At 48.9% G+C, this 20000-nt stretch overlaps 1 protein-coding gene across 1 annotated transcript in view; it reads right to left on the bottom strand.

Moving 5' to 3' along the window:
• LOC125959185 (homeotic protein empty spiracles-like) overlaps nt 1-15081 on the bottom strand; it is a 21166-nt gene extending 6085 nt beyond the window's left edge. Inside the window, exons 1-3 of the mRNA XM_049691996.1 lie at nt 13947-15081; nt 13712-13841; nt 13535-13633 (exon numbers count right to left, since the gene is read on the bottom strand). Of these exons, the coding sequence (XP_049547953.1) occupies nt 13535-13633; nt 13712-13841; nt 13947-14669 (952 nt within the window). The 5' untranslated portion in view covers nt 14670-15081. The remainder of the gene's footprint in view (nt 1-13534; nt 13634-13711; nt 13842-13946) is intronic.
• Between the last annotated feature and the right edge of the window lie 4919 nt (nt 15082-20000).

Genomic DNA, 20000 nt, shown 5'->3' with positions numbered 1-20000 from the left:
AAAAACCATTCACGACTTCACGTCGAAGCCTCTTAAAAATTTCCCTGTTTTTGGGTCATGAATTAGCACCAACACTGTCAAAATATAAGCTTATACTTTAGCCTGAACAAATAGACCCACTCGAGGAATCGATATTTTTTCCTACATTGTGACGAAAGTAAGGAAAACCAGAACTTGATGCTACCAGGACTCTTACTTATACCTCTGAGACTTGTACACAGACTTATCACACAAGAAAGATCTCTCAAAAGTTATGGTCATATCATAAGAATTTTAGACGACGCTCGCAGCGTGTACCGTTACCGCCGGCTTTGAATATCTAATATTTGGTCAAGAGCGCTCGCCGTTTGTTTCTCCTGATAATTTAGTAAGAAGATTGGAACCACTTGCAGAGACTACAACTATGTAGCATTCAAATTAGAATATCAGACAGTGTCATGACCAAGCAGCGTGTTGTAGCATTCTTTTTGATCACATTCTTAGGAGTTCTCGCTTATATATACTTATATTCTTTTCTTAGGAGTTCTCGCTTATATCATAAGTAAAATTATTCAAAAACTAATCCATATTTTTTCAACCAAACCGTATATAAGTAAAAGTTCGCTCAAATCTGATAAAATGATGATGAATTACTAAAGAGCTTATTTCTGTTCTAAAACTGCAATGTTTCATTTCCAGCGTTCTAAAGAACTATTTTTGCGTTAAACTCGAATTGAAAAATTGTGAGCTATGGAGTAACTTTGTGTGCCAGCAACCCGCCCGGGACCTTGGCGATAAACACCATACCCCCAACCCCATAGCCCCCACACCACGGTCGCGCACACGAAAAATCTATAATGTCGACATAAATATACACAATCTAACATCCCAAATCATCGATACCACCACCACCCCAAAAGAGGAGGCGGAAGGAGTAGATTGAAACATTGGTTATAACACCCGGCGTTGGACGGCGTGCAAAAAACCATTCCTGTGGCCCCTGTCACCCTGGCCATCGGCCTTTCAACGACGCGATGTTCCAATTGAAATGCCAAATCAGGTTTGCGCACCAAAAAACACCCAGCCCAGCCAAGTGCAACGCCTGCTAAGTGCTCCCTCCAAGGGGGGGGGGGGGGGGGGGGGCAACAAACAGCAAACGGCAACCGCCGTCGGAATCGGATCGAAGCACTCCGTTGCTGCGTTTATGTTGTTGTTCTTTTTTTTTTGTTGCTGCGGAGAGAAACAAATCCAAACCTGACAAAACTTTACTCCTTTTTTGATTAATGGCTTTATAATTGAACACTAAAAGGCCAACAATAGGCCGGAGTGGCAGCGTTTCCCTCTTCCTCATCAACCTCCTTGGCCACCGCTTCCTCCTCGTGGTGCAACATGGCGGTGGTTGGGGAGGGCGTTGTATCCGTGACCTGCTTCTCGCGTGGCGCAAAACGGGCCGATAGTGGTGGTGGTGCTGGTGCTGCTGCTGCATCAATTCAATCACACCACGACGATATGATAGCGTACAGAAAACCGATCGATTAGCCTCAACCCATCACCACCAATCGGGCGGACGGCTTTGCTAGACGGCCATGACCGGGAACTCCAAGGGGCCACCCCTTCTTTCGGGACCCCCGTTTTTGGTTGATGTGGAAGTCGTTTACACCGTCGTTTGAAAGGGGTGGGGGGGGGGGGTCGCTAATGAGGGTATTGCGATGAGGGACCCCCTTACACCTGACACCTGACAGGGCCTCACCGAAGAACCAGCAAGAACGGTCCAGCAGGACCAAAAGCTTGCAAAACCGTTGCGAGCACCATGGCAACATTGTGTTTTCGCAAACCCCCACGGCCTGCCCTCCCCAGTTTATGCTGCAGCATAAAGGCCATTAGAAGGAGCAACGCCAGCAGCAGCAGCAGCAGCAGCAGCAGGCGGATGCACGTTCAGTGTGTGGCCATCAATTTTGCCAAACAAAACGGGCGAAACCTAGCGATTAATATCGCATTAGCTGATCGACATCGACATTCGCGACGTCGCCGCCATCATAAAATGCATGTCGTTCCGAGGGAGCAGCCGGACCAACACGCTCCCTGTGCCCGTTTGTGTGTGTGTGTGTGTGTATCTGCAGCACGATGGGTTATTATTTCCATCGATTGGCATTGGCAAAACCTCGGGGATGCGTGCATTCTTCGCCACTTCATCGCCGGTCCATCCAGCAGTCCAGCGGGATCTGCGCGCGATCTTCGCGATCTTCTCGATCTGCTGCTGCTGTTGCTCGCGAACGAACGAACGAACGACGCGCGCATGTAAAGTGTCCGCCAATTGAATCCAATTATTCCCTCGCGTCAGCCAAGGGGGGGGTAAAAGGAAATGCAAAAGCACCGGAGAGAACACCGAAGACAAAAGAAGAAGGGTCAGGAGGAATAGGAAGGGGCAGGGGGGGGTGTCCCTTCGCTTCCCCTCGCCCCAATCGCCATGGAGTGATTGAGGTATCGTGTGGAGAAATTAATTCGCAAATATTCGCACAAATTGAGCCTCACGCACGGTGCGATCGGTGGGAAGGTGGGTTTTGGGGTGAGGGAAATTACGCCAAAAACAAAAAAACGGTGCACCCGGCCTCCCTTTGCTGCTGCTGCTGCTGCTGCTGCTGCTGATAGTGCAAACAAGATGCACTCCAGTTCCAGTTCCAGCATCAGGCAAGCCAGTCAGCGTTGGAGCTGGAAGGATAGTATCCTGCATGCCGCACAAAAGTGCGAACGAACGATGAGAACGTTCAGCGCGTTGTTTGTAGCGTTCATCGTCGTCGTCTCTCTCTCCCGCGATCATCACCGTGCATCCCCCCCTGCCCTGTCGTCAATGTCCCGATCGCATCGCATTAATGGCGGTGTAATTACAGCATGTGAGGTACCGGCCCCCAACCATCATCAACGGGTTGGAGCGGGAGGGGAGGAGATGCTGGACGATCACTTTGGTTGCTTCGATTGTCCATCATTTTGATAATGGGTTTCTCCGGGCGGCAGACGCCGTTCCATCCTCCTCTCTTGCTCTTTCTCTCTCTCTCTCGTTCTTGTTCTTGAGTTTCAAGTAGTAAAAGGCAGGGAAGGCCGGAAGGGATCGCGTCTGATGAGCATCACCACCACCACCAACCAGCATCATCAACATGCGTGCGTGCGTGCGTGTGCATCCTCCGGCACGCTGTTAGTGGTAAGTTAATGTTTTATCGAGTTTGCAGAATGCCGACACCACGACGGGGACGGCACTCTTACCCTTTATACCGCGCCGGGGAAACCCTTAACGATGCTTAATTTGATTGATTTCGGTGCATAATATGCCCTAATCGTGATGCGCCTTAACCCCCCTTCTACGCCACCCTTTGCTTGATCGAGCTTCATGCTGCACCGTCCACCGTTTAGTTCGAAGATTGCTTTGTTGGTTTCTTGTTGGATTGTGCACTTTGTGCAGCTTCACTTGTAGTTGGTTTAACTGAGTCTGCAAGGTTATCGTCACCAAATTGATTGCTTCTTTACTCAGCAAAGTACATACACAATGTGCCACGCAAGAGCAACGTCAATGGCTCCAGAAGAAACAACCATCAAATGGGTATCACTTTAGTTTAGAAGCACGCCAGCAAAAAGTATGGCGATCCGTGATCATAATAGAAAATTCTATTGAGATCTATTGTGATCAAAAATTTCTAAACTGTTTATTGATATCCTTCTTGCCATGCGTTCATATTATGAGAATATCAGACCAAATGTCTCGTATCTGCTCCAAAATATCTGGCGAATGAGGATTTACCCGTGGAATACGTTTGAGCTTGATGATGTTTGTGTAAATGGCAAATACTGGAGCTGAGTAAAATCCTTGGAAAACTGTCGCAAGAGGTTTAATCTCTGGACACTAAACTCGCGGATTTTTCCGATTTTTTTCACATCATCAACACAAACGTAAGGAAAAACTTATCAAAACGATATCGTTACGTATTAATTAAGCATAACGATAAAGAGAAACAATAAATTGTTGTACAAATGTTGCTAAACAAAACCACAAAACCACAAAAATAATCATCACATCAATAAATCAACTACTACTACTCAGGACAGTAAAAACCACAAATGTTATAATATAAAATAAGTGAAAAAGAGTAAAAATATCAGAAGTTGTTTCGAATGTGCGGAATGACTGGGAACGTTCTGCAACTTCAGATCAATTTTAACAGTTTAACGCTAGAACCATTTGCAGAATCTTCTTCAGATAATCTCATAAAGTGAAATGGCAGGGCAGCAAAACCATCGGCACTTATTACAAGGAGTTGACCTTTTCGCAGATACTGATCTCGCGATTCGTGATCGGTCGCTTAATCGCTCACCATCGGCGATCGCTCGCCACGCTACGCCAAGCGTCTCGTTGCGCAAAAAACGGGAGTTTAATTAAATTATCTCTCATTTGTGCAGCAATTAAGCTCAATAAAGATAAGGAGCCGAGATGAGCTGATGCCGTCCAGAGGATTCAGAGGACGTCGTGTAGACAAACCAATGATAGGGCCCCAACACACATACTGGCAGACTGGTTCTGGTCTCGTTAAGAGCAAAACTCCCGCGAAACCGAAAACACCAATCAAATGGAGTGCAGGCGGCCGGAAGCAAAATCTCGTCTTGATCACCGACGATCACGATCAATTACGCGGCCAGACAGGGGGGGGGGGGGGGGGGAGTCTGGTGCCCCGTCTGCGGGCACGGTTAAGACCCTTATCGGGCGCGACCAATCAAACAGCGACCGAACCGAGCGACCGAGAGTAGCTAACCGGCTTAATTATGATACTAATGAATTTGTTGTCTCGCTACCGCACTACTATCGCAGCTATCTACCAAGTAGCTGTTGGCGAGCTCTGTGATCGCGATCACTGCACACCGAACCACCCCCTCCCCTCCCCCGGGAGTCGTTCGAGCATGGAGCATGGAGTTCGAGCCTTGCGGTTCGCGGAATTGATTTAATAATAATATGCACATACACACAATCTGCTGACCTCATTCCACACGTCACGATCACGAATTCGATTGCAGCACGACGACGACGACGACGAATCTCGCGTCGAACCACCGTCGCGCCACGCGCCACCGTGATGTTGCATTGTGTGTGTGTGTGTCTGTATGTAAGTGTAGTGGCTAGCCCCTTTGGGAATGCAGGGGGATTATGTTGTGCAAACAGAGAGCACCGGCTATGCTAATTAGGGTTTTTGCGCTAGAAGCTGCTCCGCTTTGCCTTCATCTAACCGCGTGGCCAGCATATTCCGGTTAGCTGGATGGAAGCAAAACCATTAGGTTAATAAGGTATCTGCATCTCAACACTCCAACGAGATTAACGAACGCCCAAACCAATCAGGATTAATCCAGGAATCACCGAGTGGGCCTTTCATTTACGTTTACTACCTTCATTACTATGAATGATAACGACCTAGCTATCTAACGATCGAAATGGTTTAATCTAGATCAAGGTGAAACCGAGACGAAGCTAGAGGGATAGATGGTGTTGCATCTGGCACATCGTTCCACGCTCTTCCTCCAGTAAATCAAAATCCCATTCGAAATGATCTATACCATCTGGAGCAGATGCCTTTTCCGAATGCAGCTGTCGTACTGCACTAAATAGCGCACAATACAAACAACATTACAACAGGTTAATGCATCATTATTCTTACCATCACGCCAGCATCATCGACGTATCGCTGGACACATGAGATACACCTGTCACGGACAGCGAAACCAACGTCCTGGTTCACCTGCACACGTGACACACGTGATTCGGTTCCAAATAAAAAGGGGAGGAGAAGCCATCTTTCAATCCAACCGAGCGATCGAAAACGAAACGCCAATCTGGGCCAAAGGCGCAAAGGCGAAGCATCTGCATCGGCACCGTAGGTTCAATTTCATCGGAAACTCGACCTCCAAGTCGATTGCCCAGTACGACCATCAAGACCTCCATCAAGAAGTGACACCAACTAGACACACGCGAGTCCATGCTGAAGGCTGCACTAGAGATCATCTCACTAATCATCTCTTTGTATGTGCGCTTTTAAAGGGAAGGAGGGATGTGCCCACGATAAATGTGTTATGGATTTTCAACGCCTCCACGTCCCCATCCCTGTCTAGTGGGAATGCGCGAGCGCCACAAAAACACGCGACCCAAAGAAGTGACCACAAAGCGAGGACCACGGAGCAGGAGGAGGAGAAGGAGCAGCAGAGCAACGACGGTGCCCCTTGATTATCTTTATTTATATAGGCACTGATCGGTACCACTACCCATACCAATCGAAAGCGGAAAGACACCCCCAGAAATAAAGCTAAGGGAAACACCTTTTCGGATTTTCCTTGGGTCACTCTCGAGAAGGAGGAGGAGTAGGAGGATACCGGCCGTTGCGAGGACCGATGTAAACTAATTAATTATCCGTCCCCGGGTTCATCCTTGACTTCGTTACGTACACTCTTCCTGCGTTCCGTTTGCATGATGCGCCCTCCTTGCGTACGATCGCGATCAACAAACGAGCCACGCGTACGAGCGACCTGCTTGCGGATTGCGGATCCGCGGAACCGAGGCGTGGCAGGCAGGCTCCGACTCCGTCTTGGGGTGGCTTGACGGTGACGGGAGACGAGAACGCGTGGTGCTGGGGAAGGTGTCGACAGAGGGGAAAATTTATATTTCTCACTTTTCGATGAGGAATTAGCTGTTGAAGTTGTTGGCACTGCTGCTGCTACGACCTCCGCGCTGTGTGTGTGTCTCTCTCTCTTGTTTCTGGTGCCGTTCCTCCGGTGCTCGGTCTGTTATTGTCGATTGTCTTCGCGGTTTTTCTCTGGTTTCTGGTACCTCGTAACCGTAGTGCTACGGCCGTAGCATCGTAGCCGGAGGGCAAATTGGTCCGTTTACGTCCGTCTTGTGCATCCACCGAGCGTGGTCACCGAGAAGCTAGGCTAACGCGACCGAGCGACCGAGCAACCAAACAGGCCAAGCCAGTCACAAGACAAGCGACGTTTCGTCGCGCGTTAATAGCTACTGTCAATTATGCATGTCGCAGTCGCAGTCGCAGTAGGCAGTCGGCAGTCGTGGTGCGAGCGGAGCAAGCCGGCCCGTCACCGACCCCGGGGAACCTTCTTTCCTTCCTTCTGTTCCGTCTTCGGCCACAAGCGTCTTACACGTTTGTGATTCATTTCAGTGTAGTGTCAGACGACATCAAAACATGCAAAAGCACAACCGAAACGAGCGAACGAGAAGCATACCGTCGCTAGAGAATTGATCCACTAATTGGAATTCGTTCGTTCGTACGCAGCGACACGCATTTACACACACACACCTGGTCCTGGACCTGGGCCTGAACCTGGAGCTGGTGGCTGGCTGGCTGCGTAACGACGTGCCGCGAGTACTCAACGGTCCGGCGCCCGGGATTGGGCTTTCGAACTTTCGCGCCTCCAAACTAGCTGCTGCTGCTGCTGCTAGTGTTGTTCGCAACCGATTGCGAACCGGAGTGCGAATTGGTCGGGGGGACAGGGAACCACAACATTAGCGGCAGCATAATTACGGGTGCGTGTTTTGCATGCATGCGGCCAGTTGCATGGGTACCAGCGACGAAATCGAGCATTTATTGTGAAATGTGAGAACCACACGGCACGGCACGGCGCGGTGCGAACGAACGACCAATTGGCGTTGATGACAATAATCATTGGATTTGAAGTGACATTCTCGTGCGCTCGGGGTTATTTTTTTAAAGGCCTACTGCCTGCCTGCCTGCCTGTCTGTGATTGCACTGCGTGGTGCGTAATGCGTGGTAGCGCTCTGGCCATTCGAATTCAGGTGACAAGTGACTCCATTCGTCACTCCGGGGGAACAGCTATTGGAAGCCACATTTGCAACCTGACTAATCGAAGCAATTTTAACGCCATTTAATGCTGATTACACGGAGCACCGTAGACCAGCAACCTTATCGGCATGAAGTTGTTACGAGACCATTTGTTGGGAAATAATTTCATGTCGTAATATTCTATCGTAAAAATTCGGCTACGAAGCAAAATCGTCTAGTCTATTACTGGCCGTCCACACCATAAATATATTTGGCAAATAAATTGGGTCTACGAGTGTCCACACCACCAATTTATTTGCCAAACATTTCTGTGAGTGCCTGAGCGATCGCTCAAAATCGCGCTAAAATTTTGCCAAAACTTGTTCAAATTGTGTTATTTTGGTGTAAATGAACCATTATCATAACGATTATGGGCCGCATTTTCCCAAAAACCACATTTTTTTTATCTCCAACAAAAAATGTTTTGGTTACGTATCCAAAACATGGTTTTGTGGGAGATAACTGAAGCAAGTTGCATGCAAGCGCCCCTCACTTGGTTGCAAATGTCGCTCGTGGTAATCCACGTAGCTGCAATTAATTGGAGTTATTTGTTGGGCTCCGCAATACATTATTCCCAACAAATTGGTGGTGTGGACGGCCGGTTAGATTTTAGAAATATCGTATACCAAAATACACTTTCCTGGAACTGCGTACTAAGCACTATCTTATTGAATAGGATAAATTAATTAATAATCTTCTTGAATTGGATATTTGCTGAGGCTTGATGAGCCTGCCTTTTCATTGTTAATACTCCTCAAGTATCCAATAAATTACTGGATATGACATTTAAAGAAGCAGGCAATGAAAGAATATGAGTCCTTCTAGACCAAGAATCAGAGTCCTCGAATCCAATTATTAATCGGAGTGGTGCAGTTGCCTTATCTGCAGACCACACGCAACACTGTATTTAGAAAACTTCAGTGTTAGCTAAGTCATAGGCTACGGTTCTTCTTGGAGAATTTTTGTAAAGTTCGAGCAGACCTGTATCATGTTCTAAGACAACCAGAGATACCTTCAACTAACTAGTAGTTACGGAAGCATTCTAGTATGTTTACTCTAGAGTTACTGAAGCTGTAAGGCAGCACATCCAGACTAAGCCAATCAATGCTAATCTTGCAATATTTTGATAACTGCATACTGCTGCCTTCATTAGTGGAACTTGTAAGCAGACAACAAAACACTTAATAGCCTCAACTCGGTAAGCAATCCGTGTTACGGCTTGTTATTGTAATCTATGAATTATTACACCAAGCAAGCGATTCAAATGATTAACACTCCTTGAGTAACTCGCACTCACGATGCTAATCGCGAACAACCTTTCGGTCGGTTTCTAGGCAAAGACCCTCCACCGAGCACTGTTTGACACCCTCCCGAGAGTTCACTTCCTTATGCCACCTTCAATAATATTGATTTATAGTTTGCGAACAACAACCTTCATCATCATGCAAATAAAAAAAACTGGAGCGAGATAGGGCCGATGAAGGGCTATTGAAAGCGATCCAGCGGCATCAATAATATGGGTGAACGCCAAGCATACTGTGCTGTAGTACCTCGAGTACGGCCTCGATGTCAGTGTCAGGTCAGGTTCGACCCTTTATCGACCGAGAGCCGGCGCACAGGGCGCGCGGTTTGATGGGTCGTCAACGGTGTGTGTGTGTGTTTTTTGTTTCGCAATCTTTACCGCCGGTAGCGGTCGCTACTGCAACACGTTAAATGCGATAAAATCACTTCTCGCAGAAGGATGGGTGGAAGGCCGGAAGGGGGGACCGAGGTTCTAAGGCAAATAGACGCGACCTCCACGGTCTCTCCACTCCCACACGGAGAAGACGAGGGAACAGAGAGAGAGAGAAAGAGAGAGATGAGAGATTCCTTGAGCGGTATTGAGTTGATTTTCCGGAGGTAACGAGGAGGGTGTGCTACTCTTCCCTATGGTCACCCCTATGGTAATGTGACCCCGTGTGTCATGGCTCATTCCTAGTGGCCCATCATCAGTCGACCGCGTCGCGTCCCGAGGGAAGATTTATGGAATTTTAAATGGAACGAAATGAGAACGAAACTTACACGGCCACGGCCAGGCACGCCAGCTCCTCCCGGGGGCAACGGTGCTGGTCTTCTCCTGTTACTGCTCCTGCCCTGGTCGTGGTGGGCCGCCTTGTCTCGTTACACGCTCAATTATTGACTTCAGGCGGCTAATTCTGCATTCCGTGTTCCGACCGCATGTCAGCAGCGACCGCTACCGCTTCTCCTACTCCTTCTTAACCCCGGTACGAAGGAACAGATGATGTGCTCAAACATTGAATTATGTCCCACACTTCACATACACCAGGCACACACACACACACATTCGAGAGAACGCACTCTACTTTCACCACTCTCTTGTCTGACCCTCGCTGGCCTGTTCCTTGTTCTACGGTCATTCTTCTTCGCGGTGGTCTTAAGGTTCGTCTCCCGCGGTATGCAGATGTTCACGACACGCCAACCAGCCAACGAAGGGCTAGTGCCCGCGGTCTGTGTGCATTGCCCGGTGGCCGTTTGCGTTACTTTCCACTCTCTCTCTCTCTCTCTCCTTCGACACAGCTCCTTACGACACGTTAAACAACGTCACCGATGGACCAATTAGTTCCGTTTTTGTCTTCGTTTTCCCAAAAATATTGGTCCTCGCCTTTATCGCCATTTGCTACTATGTGGCTCGCCGGAGTCGCCAGGAGTGTCGGCGGCCGCTTTGTGTGTGAGAGCCCTCCCCTGAAGTGTGGTAAGGCAACACCACCACGGCAATTGCACGCAAGCAGCGTCTCGGATTCGGCTACCAAAAAGCAATGGCCAAAAGGCTGCCGCGGCTGCTGCTACTGCTTTCGCCACCAGCAATGCCACCAGCACTTTCTTTGATCATTCGCCTCGTTGCCGGTGGCCAGAGTGTCCGGTGGCGACAGAATGTCTGTCGGACGTGGAGTTGCCCGGTGCCCGGAATACGGAAAACGCGACCGCGACGAATTCGGATCCGTACTGTTCGGGGCAGCGATTGCATCCTCGAGACAATAATTCCCAAACAGGAACAGAAAGTAGCATTGGCATCGACTTTCGTCTCACGTCTCTTCAATTATGTGAGGATAGGAAGGAACCAGAATAAAAATGTATGTCGCCAACAGAGTCCTCGAAAAATTAATAAGACTATTAATAATGACCACAACCCCAGTCCCAAACCAAGTGTAGATGAATGGAAGAATCTTTAATCTTTATTCTGGTTGCCTACACCTTCAACGGAAGGTCCATTCGGGACTCTGAAGTGGGGATGTAGAGGATTATCCTTTTCAAGCCAATTTAAATATTAGTTAATGCCTAGAATTAGTTCAATTCTCTTCAATGTTCTGCGAACCTTCAAATATATAGAGCAACTTGAGAAAGATCTTCGTCACCAGGTCAGAACCGGAAAGGACAGGAGGTAAAGAGCGAATGTATGGCATAACCGTCATCAGCTGTCGGAGAAGCAATTAAGGAGGGGGCTAAGGTATTTAATTTTTTTTATCCACATTAACTTTTGACATTTTTTCGTAAATGCTTATGCTGTCAAGAATATTGTGTGATTTTTTTTTATCAATCGAAGTAAAACTGGAAAAGATATTGATGTGAGAACAACCGCCTTTTAGACAGTGTTTAATACTTTGGGCTACTTTGAAGCGATTTTCCCAAAACATTGGCTTATAAAATCAGGATCTATCGTAGCACAAATGCTACTGGACTAAAAAAAACTTGTTGAAATTGTTAAAACACTTAGTCTGTTATTTTTGCCCATGTTACCGTAAAAAATGTAAATACTTTTAAAAAAATATGTAAACTTGGTTTTTTTGTGGACTCGCCTGTCTACATTAGATGCCATGAACGTATTTTCAAACAAATTTTCAACGAAATACCTCTAAAAATTTGCGAATAGCTGAAGTTTAATATGGCATTTAAGTAAAAAACTAAAGTTGAATGATTTCTTCACAACAAATTTGAAGGTTTTTTAGTCTCGAATTATCGTTTTATCGAATTATCGGCTTTTGTTATTTCGGGTCAAAAAAGGGCTCATTTTTGACGATTTTTAGTGAAGAAACCAAGCAACGTTAATTTTTCAAAAAAATCTAATGTTAAACTACAACTTTTCAAGAATATATGGTTCTATTTCGGAGAAGATTTGTTCAAAACTACGTTCATGGCATCCAATCTAGAAAGGCAAGTTAGCAAAAATGTACTTTTTACGGTGCCCATCGTAGCCACGTGCCGAGTCATCAGAGATCTTAAAATGAATATCCTTTTGTTAGATTATAAGTTTATCCAAGTAGCCCCGTCGAGCTTTTGTTAAAATTTTCATTTTTCGATTTTAGGCAGATTTTTGAAGTTGAAAAAGTGGTGCTTTTTTCGATGTTGCCTCAAAAAACGACACTTTCCATAATTAAAAAAAAAATATTTAAAAAAAGTATCAACAATTTTTATAAAAACTCGACGGGGATACCTGGCAAATAGTGTACGGATTATGTGTTCAAAAGCTCAAATCGTTCGGTCCAGTAGTTTTTATGCTGCGATGGGCACCGACTTTGAAGACGTAGGTTTTGGGAAACGCGATTTTCAAAAATCCATATCTTTGTGAGTTATGCTTCGATTGATCCCAAAATTTTACACAATACTCTAAAAAGGATGAGCACTCATAAAAAAAATGCGAAGAAATAAAATACCGAAGCCCCCCCTTAAGTCGGTAATACTAGAAATACTGGGATGTCTCCATAACCCCGATGAAAAGCCCGCTACACGGCCAGCAACAGGAGGCAGCATCAGACCGACAATAGGAAGTAAAGTGAAGATGCTCTTCGCTGCAAGGCGCCCTGCACTAGCACAGGCGATGCTCCTCGGCGATTGCGGCCTAACAATGATGGATCATTAAACTGGAAAATGCTTCATTAAATCGCATTTCCATCGTGCACCCATCGCAGTTCGTTCTTTGGACTCCGGACAGCGGGAACCAGCGGGAGTGTCAATCAAAACGGTAGCAAAAGCGATAATACCACCAGCCACCAGGAAGGGCAAAGCAGGCAGGCCTCGCTGCCTGCCTCGGACTGTCCCATTCCATTTCGGTTCCCTGTTCCCTCTCCCATCCGTGCTTCACCTCAGATCATCTAATCGGGACCACGCATCTGCCCGTTCCCTTCCGTTTTGCGGACTTTGACTTTGACGCATGAATCTCCCACCGAATACATCACCACCCCTGGGGGGGGTGAGTACGGAAGTCACACTTCACCTCGCTCTCTCTCTCTCTCTGATTCTCCCTCTTCCTTTCCTCTCTGTCATGTTCACCCCAATCAACGGGAAGCGATCGCTCAATTAAATTGTGGCCAGAGCTCTCGAGCTCGGATGTCGAGTGACGCCCGGAATGTTCCAAATCCAAATCCTCCAATCCCCGTGAATCCGGAGCGCTAATCCTCGTTAATAAACACCAGGCATCAACCCCTCACCCTATTGAACCATTTTATAGCTCGTTTTTCTTCCACAAAAGTCCCCGGATCGAGCGTTGCTAAGGAACGCATCAATCGGATTAACGTGCTTCCGGAGCTCCGGCGAGAAGGTGGACGAAAGGAGTGGGAAAGGGCAATATTTTCTTTTGATTTTCCGAATCTACAGTCCATAACGGTGTCATCAATACTTACTTCCGGGGAAGCGTGGCGGGAACACGTTACGGCCGTGGCGGCTCAGCAACCACGGATAGAGCGGATAGCTATCGCGCACCACCCCATGATGACCGTGCACTCCCAGATGAATCGGATGTCCCGGTGGATGTGGAAAGGGTCCAACGGCTCCACCAGCACCAACAGCACCACCACCACCAGGGCCAGCGCCAACATGTCCTGCGCCAGCTGCTTGCGCCTGTACGTGCGCCAGGGCGGCAGCCGCCTGGAACTGAGCGGCCGCAAGAAAGTGTTGTTGCTGTTGCTGCTGCTGCTGATGGTGATGCTGGTGGTGGTGATGATGATGATGATGGTGGGCTGCAGCGGCCGCTGCCGCAGCCGCAGCCGCCGCCGCTTGCATGCCGGACGCAAACTCGGATGCCGTGCCACCGATAAACCCGGGCAGTGATTTGAGATCCAACGATCCCGCGTGACCGATCGGGAAACCCGGTCTGCCGACCAGACCGGCCGGTATACCGGGCACCAGGATCGGCCCGGTTCGGGTGGCCACCGGTGGTGGCGTGATGGGCGGAGAACTGCGAGGTGATCGCTGAGCCCGGGAGTCCGAATCCGGCGAAAGGCACGTCTGGGACGCCGGCCTTGGACTGCTGCGACTGGAGTTGCTGGTCAGTTCGAGCGCCGGTTGCTGCTGCTGCTGGTGGTGGTGGCCACGGTTAACACTCAGCTCGAGCGGTGGTGTCGCGGAACCAACACGCCGACCATCCGGTCCCGGCGTCGTGTACTGAGGTAAGAAGAGGTGCTGTCCCCGGTGACTCCGCGAGTCTCCATCCTCGCGATGGTAGACCCCGGTGGTGGTGGTGATGGTGGCCGGTTGGTAACTACTGGAGTCGCTCCCGGGACTCCCGAGTGGCGCTCGTTCGGAAGTCTCGCTCGGCGTGGTCAGTCCTGGTGTCCTGTGGGCGACCAGAAGCACGCCACCACCACCAGTGGTGGGTGGAGGTGTCCGGTTCCGGTCCGGTTTCGGTTTCGGTCGCGGTCCGGGGCTCTGGCTGCCGACGATGGATTCGATGCTGAATCCGATGCGAGGTTTCTGCGTTGGCAGTGCTGCCATTACGATGGTCGCCGCCGTCAGTGAGACCAGGGGCATTCTAGGCATTCCTAGGCACCCAGACACACACACACACACACACACACCTAGGGACCTGCTTATCAGTCTCTTTCCCGGTCCCGGTCGTTCCTGCCGTTCGTCGCGGTCACTGTACGTACATCGCGGCCGCCATTTGCCCGCGTTTGCCTCCGTTCAATCCGTTCCGTCGACTGGCGGTTGCACATCGTACAGCGTCCTGTGCGTACGATCTTCGGTCTGCTGTCTGACTTCACGTCAGGGGATCACCGTCAGGATCAACACAACAAACTTGCTCAGTTGCTTAACTTCACTTCAACTTCACGCCACCACCACTACGCAACGCATCAGCTGCGATCCATTTCCAGGTTCCAGGGCACTACACTACGTCGAGTCCTTACGTCGCGTTTGCGGTTAGCGCGAGAAACAAAACACTATTAACGCCATAAAGGTACGGTTTATGCGTCGTTGGCCAGCACGCAGCATTTCAGGTTCAGCAGGTCCGCCGTTCCATCCGTCCGGCGTACCCTCGGTCGATCAAAAGAGCAGGAAAGGACAACGGCGCAGCACGCATGCATATGCCGCGTAGTAGTGTGTGTGTGTGAGTCCATTCCACGGATTCCAGAGGGCAACAGCAGCAGCAGCTTCCATCAACGGTTTACATTCGCGTCAAAATCCTTCCGCGAGAAAAGCACGTTTCAGTTGCTCTCTTTCTCTCTCTCACACACAATCAAACACACAGACACACACACTGTAGAGTGCACGTTTATCTAGCTACTATGCTCCCGGAGTCTGCTTATCGGGGCACCACTCCATGTTCACCGAGCGTTGAGCACATAATACGAGGAGGCTCGTACCTCGTGCTGCAGGTCACAACCACGTCACAACCACTACTACCACTACCATCGTCATACACACACACAGACACAAAAACAAGGGGGGGCCGGTTAGCTCCGCCCCTTTTTGGAGGCACCATTTCACCCCAACCCGCCAACCCCCTTTGGTTCCTGGCTCCCCTTTTGCTTGACGCGCGTTATCCGCCATTGGCAGTGAACAGCAACCACCCGACTGTGTGTGTGTGTGTGTGTGTGAGCTCGTTTGACAGCTGTACTGAAGGTGGGGTGGTGTGGTGTGAGGCTGGGTGGGAATGGGGTGGTGCTGGAGGCTGGGTGCGGGTCGCTTAACAAATGGGAGGTTTTTCTTGCGCCTCAGCATAATGGCATATATTTACTTTATTTATTGTATATTATTAGAAGCTTGTTAAAAGTTCATTCTATAATTGCTCTCGCTCTCCTTGTTATTTGGTGTTTCATTTTCGTTTATTATCGCCATTTGCGCTCTGCGTCCAGCATCAGCAGCAGCAGCATCACCCCGCACCCCGCACCATCGGACACCCTTGGAGTGGGCCCTTGATTATTGGAAGGTGGCGAATGCGCCCTCTGGGAGGAGAAAGGATTCCGTTCGCAACCCGGAGTGCAAAACAACAAATGGCGGATCCGAGGCAAAGGTAATTTCAGGATGCGCTGCGCGATCAAAAAATTGTTTGGTCTTCGTCGTCGTCGTCGTCGTCGTCGTCGTGGCCAGCTGCGTCGTGGTCCCTTGGAAGACGATTGAAATGGAACGCGTAGCAAGCGGTGAGCAGCAGGTCCAATCGTTTTCTCATTTCATGCCGAGCAGCACGCCATGGGTGAGCATGAGCGTGTGTGCGCGTGTGTGTGTTGATGGACGGGGAAAAACACATTTCCATCGCGTTAGCATTTCACATCTTCGATAATTGATGCGGGCACTACCTCTTCCCACACACACACACATTGCCGTGGCTATTTATCATTCCTTATGGTATCTTTCGCTAATGGAATGTGGTGAAGGTGTTACAGTATTTATTCCTTTCGAGAAAATTCGCCTTTCACGTTGGCCAGTAGTATCTGTAATGGTGATTCATACACAACTTTAATAACATCGCGTTGTTTTTACATATTATTTTTTATAAGTGAAAGGAGTACCTTAGTCTTGGTTTGGGTTGGGCGAATATAGAGAGTCACAATCGATGCTAACGCTTTAAGACGACGATCCATCAAGGCAGCCTAAAGACGCTCCAAAAATCAAGCGGATAATGTAGACTAGTATAAAAGCAAACAATCACGATTTTTTGGGAATAAGTCGTCAAAAAGTAAATGACCGGAGACGTAGCAGTAACTACGTAAGCAAAATCCCTTCTTTTCCAAGGCATTACGTCTGTTATAATAGAATCATGAACGCTGTTCGTAAGCTTTGTCTGCAGTAGCTGAACAAAAAAAAAACGAATAAAATGCATTTCCACAGTATTGTGTATCATTGCAAAGACAAAAGTTTGATCCAGTTTAGTGCAAGAGTCGTCTGCCACAAATGAGGATTTGAGTTTTGAACTAAACGAAGCGGAACATGAAATGGAATTTAAGGCGGTAGCAGTGTCTCTCGGAATGAAGGACTATATAGAAATCTAATATCTAGGAATCTTTGGACTTAAGCTTGTGCTCTGTGATGCAGGCTAAACACTTGCATGCTTTGCTTGAAGTATAGTCGATACGCATTCATAAACCACGTCAAAAAAATTGACAATTCTCAGCCTTACACGCAAGCCTGCAAGTAACAAAAACAGAAAGTAATTTAAAATGAATTATGAAAAGCGATTTTCAAATTCACAGTCTTCCAGAAATTTCAGTGGTAAGTGGCCATCTATTTTGACTCCAATAGAGCATACAGCAGAGGAGTCCCTCAATTTATTTTGCCTTTTTATTGCTATGCTGCTACTCCTCATCATAACCACACTATTGATACGTGTTCGAGTGCGAAAACAACATCCAAACTCCAGTGCGAACACCACCAGAAGCGAACTATTGTATCAACGGAACGAACACGTTGTGATTGCGATCCTTGCGCGACCAATCCACAAGACTCATCTCATCTCATCACATTCCCACACATTTTTCCCGAGGAGTATGTTCCCTTCGGTCAGCTCAAGCAACGAGCTGTCTGCCAACACCACAGTCAAACAGTCTAGGAGGACGCAAAAATCGCCCAAAAAGTGTCTCCCAGGAATCTGATAAACCTTCCACATCCCTTCCTTCATCCCGCAGCTTCTTTACCCTCCCGCCTTGGTGATGATGTCCCTTGTCCTTGTCAACCAACGCCAAAAAGGCCAAATCGAATCGAGCACACAAACACACACACACGCATATCGGGGCGCAGGTAGATCGTTCGGGGCCGTGCGGGGCGTTCCTTCACGGAACTGCGCACCTCATTAGAGCCGGTTCACACCTTTCCCAAAATAATGAATAACAAACATTCGGGCGTCCTCCAGCTGCGAGAGCGCCCTAGGAGGGTGTCCTGTTCCCTTTTCTTGCCCCTCGATGGAGAGCGTCTAGCGTCGAGCGCGCAACACCAAGGCTCCTTTCTCCGTTTCTCCCGAAAAAGGACCTTCCATGAAAAACGATCTCCGTGATCCGAGGAATCGGATCGGATCGGATCGAGAACCGGGCACCCCCCTCCGGGTGGTGGTGGTCGCCGTTAAGGACACACCACTTGTTGTTGTGCGTTGTATTGTGTGCCTCTTGTTCTTGTTGTTGTTCTCTCTTTTTCTCTCTCTCTCTATCCTCCCATTGCATCGGTTGCTTGATCAATTATTTTATTAATCGACAACCTGTTGCTATTCCAACAGCAGGAAGCAAACAAAAGGCGAAAGACTCTTCACACACTTACACACACACACACTTATACAAAGAGACCACACTCCGGGGGGTCGCTTGTTTGGGAAATTATGATTCCAAATGTAACAAATGCAGCCACTTGTGCTTGTGCGTGTTGTTGCACACTGACACTGGTGCTGGTGCTGCGACCCCTTCTTCGTTGCTTATTTGTTGTTTGGTTGGTGGTAGCGCCATGACCATGTTGAGCCAGACCCCCCCCTGGCCGCAGCGCGTGAACAGGGCCATTAGCGCGCACCACCTTCAAGGAACTCATTGGGAACGCGCATTGCACCAAAGGCAACACGTTGATATTCGATACAGCGATGCCGACAATTAATAACATCTTTCTCTCTGTTTCGCTGATAATTCCGTTGAAAAGTGATCGCACTATCGGGATCGATGATCGGGGCGACGACTAGCGAGTCTTCTGACGTCAGAACTACTGAGTCTTTACCCAAACAAAAAAGTGCCAAATGCTTCCCAAATACTTCAACTCTTGACAGAAAATGACGGGCCCCATTTCGAAGTTCCAACCGTTGACCATTCGTTTCACCTCTCGAGGCCCTTTCCATCTTTCTTTTTTATGTTCCTCTCAATTTCTCAAAACTTCACTCCCCTACACCCCCACCCCCCACCCCTACCTGCCTGCTGGTGCTGTAATGCGCACGGACGATAATTAAAACATCACACGATCGGACGTTTTTCGGACCCCGGGATCCGGATGGATCCGCGGGATACTCGGGCGAAAGATCACCTCGCGCTTACACCAAACGGGGACCGGGAGCGAGGGAGCGAGGGAGCGAGGAGAGGAGGAGAAGAAGTGTGCGAGGGACGAATAAATCAACGCCATCAGCCATTGAGTGCAGGGACGGCGAAGGAAATTAAATATTTATGATGAGCACACCCCAGCGATATATATATATTCTCTACTCCTGCTGCTGCTGCTGCTGCTGCTGTGGCTGTTGTTACTGATGATGATGATCATCATGCTGGCCAGCTTGCCAGCGTGAGCCGTGAGTAACACTTTACCGCTGAGCCCGTTGGGTGCCCCGGTTCGGTGCTTGGCGCACGCAGGGCGCAGGTCAAGCATTGTGCCCGGGCTCCTCTCCGGTTCACCGCGAGGCGCTTTCGTGGTCGTGGTTGGCCAGCCAGCTAGCGATCGAGCAAAAACGGACCGAATTGCTTGATGATTTACTTCATTGCCCTCCCGCTGATCCAGTTCGATGAAGGAGCGCGCGAGAGACCGCCTCGGCCACGGCCTCGCGTCTCGCCCTCGCGTCTCGGGGTCAGTGGCGTGGCAAATATTTGTTTAAAACCCCCCCTGCAGCATGACGGCTGGCCTTCCATTAGCATTAGGCGGTAAATTTGGAACGAAAATGAACGAAAATTAAATTCCTCCCAGCGAGGGAGATATGGAGATGTGCCGAAGAGGCACGAATGCTGCAGTCGAATTTGAAACCCCGGCATTGTGTTATGCCGTGTGATGGGACGTAATAAGGCGCACGGGACGGGACAGGAACCGGGGTTCCGGGGGCTGGTAACATTTGCACATTATCGGCCCCAGCGGTGCCCTGCAGGTGGAGATGTCCTGCTTCGAGGTTCTTGCCGCACGGAACGACGTGAACAAGGCTGCAGGCGC

Source organism: Anopheles darlingi, chromosome 2, assembly GCF_943734745.1.
Source record: "Anopheles darlingi chromosome 2, idAnoDarlMG_H_01, whole genome shotgun sequence".
Taxonomy (NCBI): Eukaryota; Metazoa; Arthropoda; class Insecta; order Diptera; family Culicidae; genus Anopheles; species Anopheles darlingi.
This window is presented reverse-complemented; position numbering and strand designations above follow the sequence as displayed.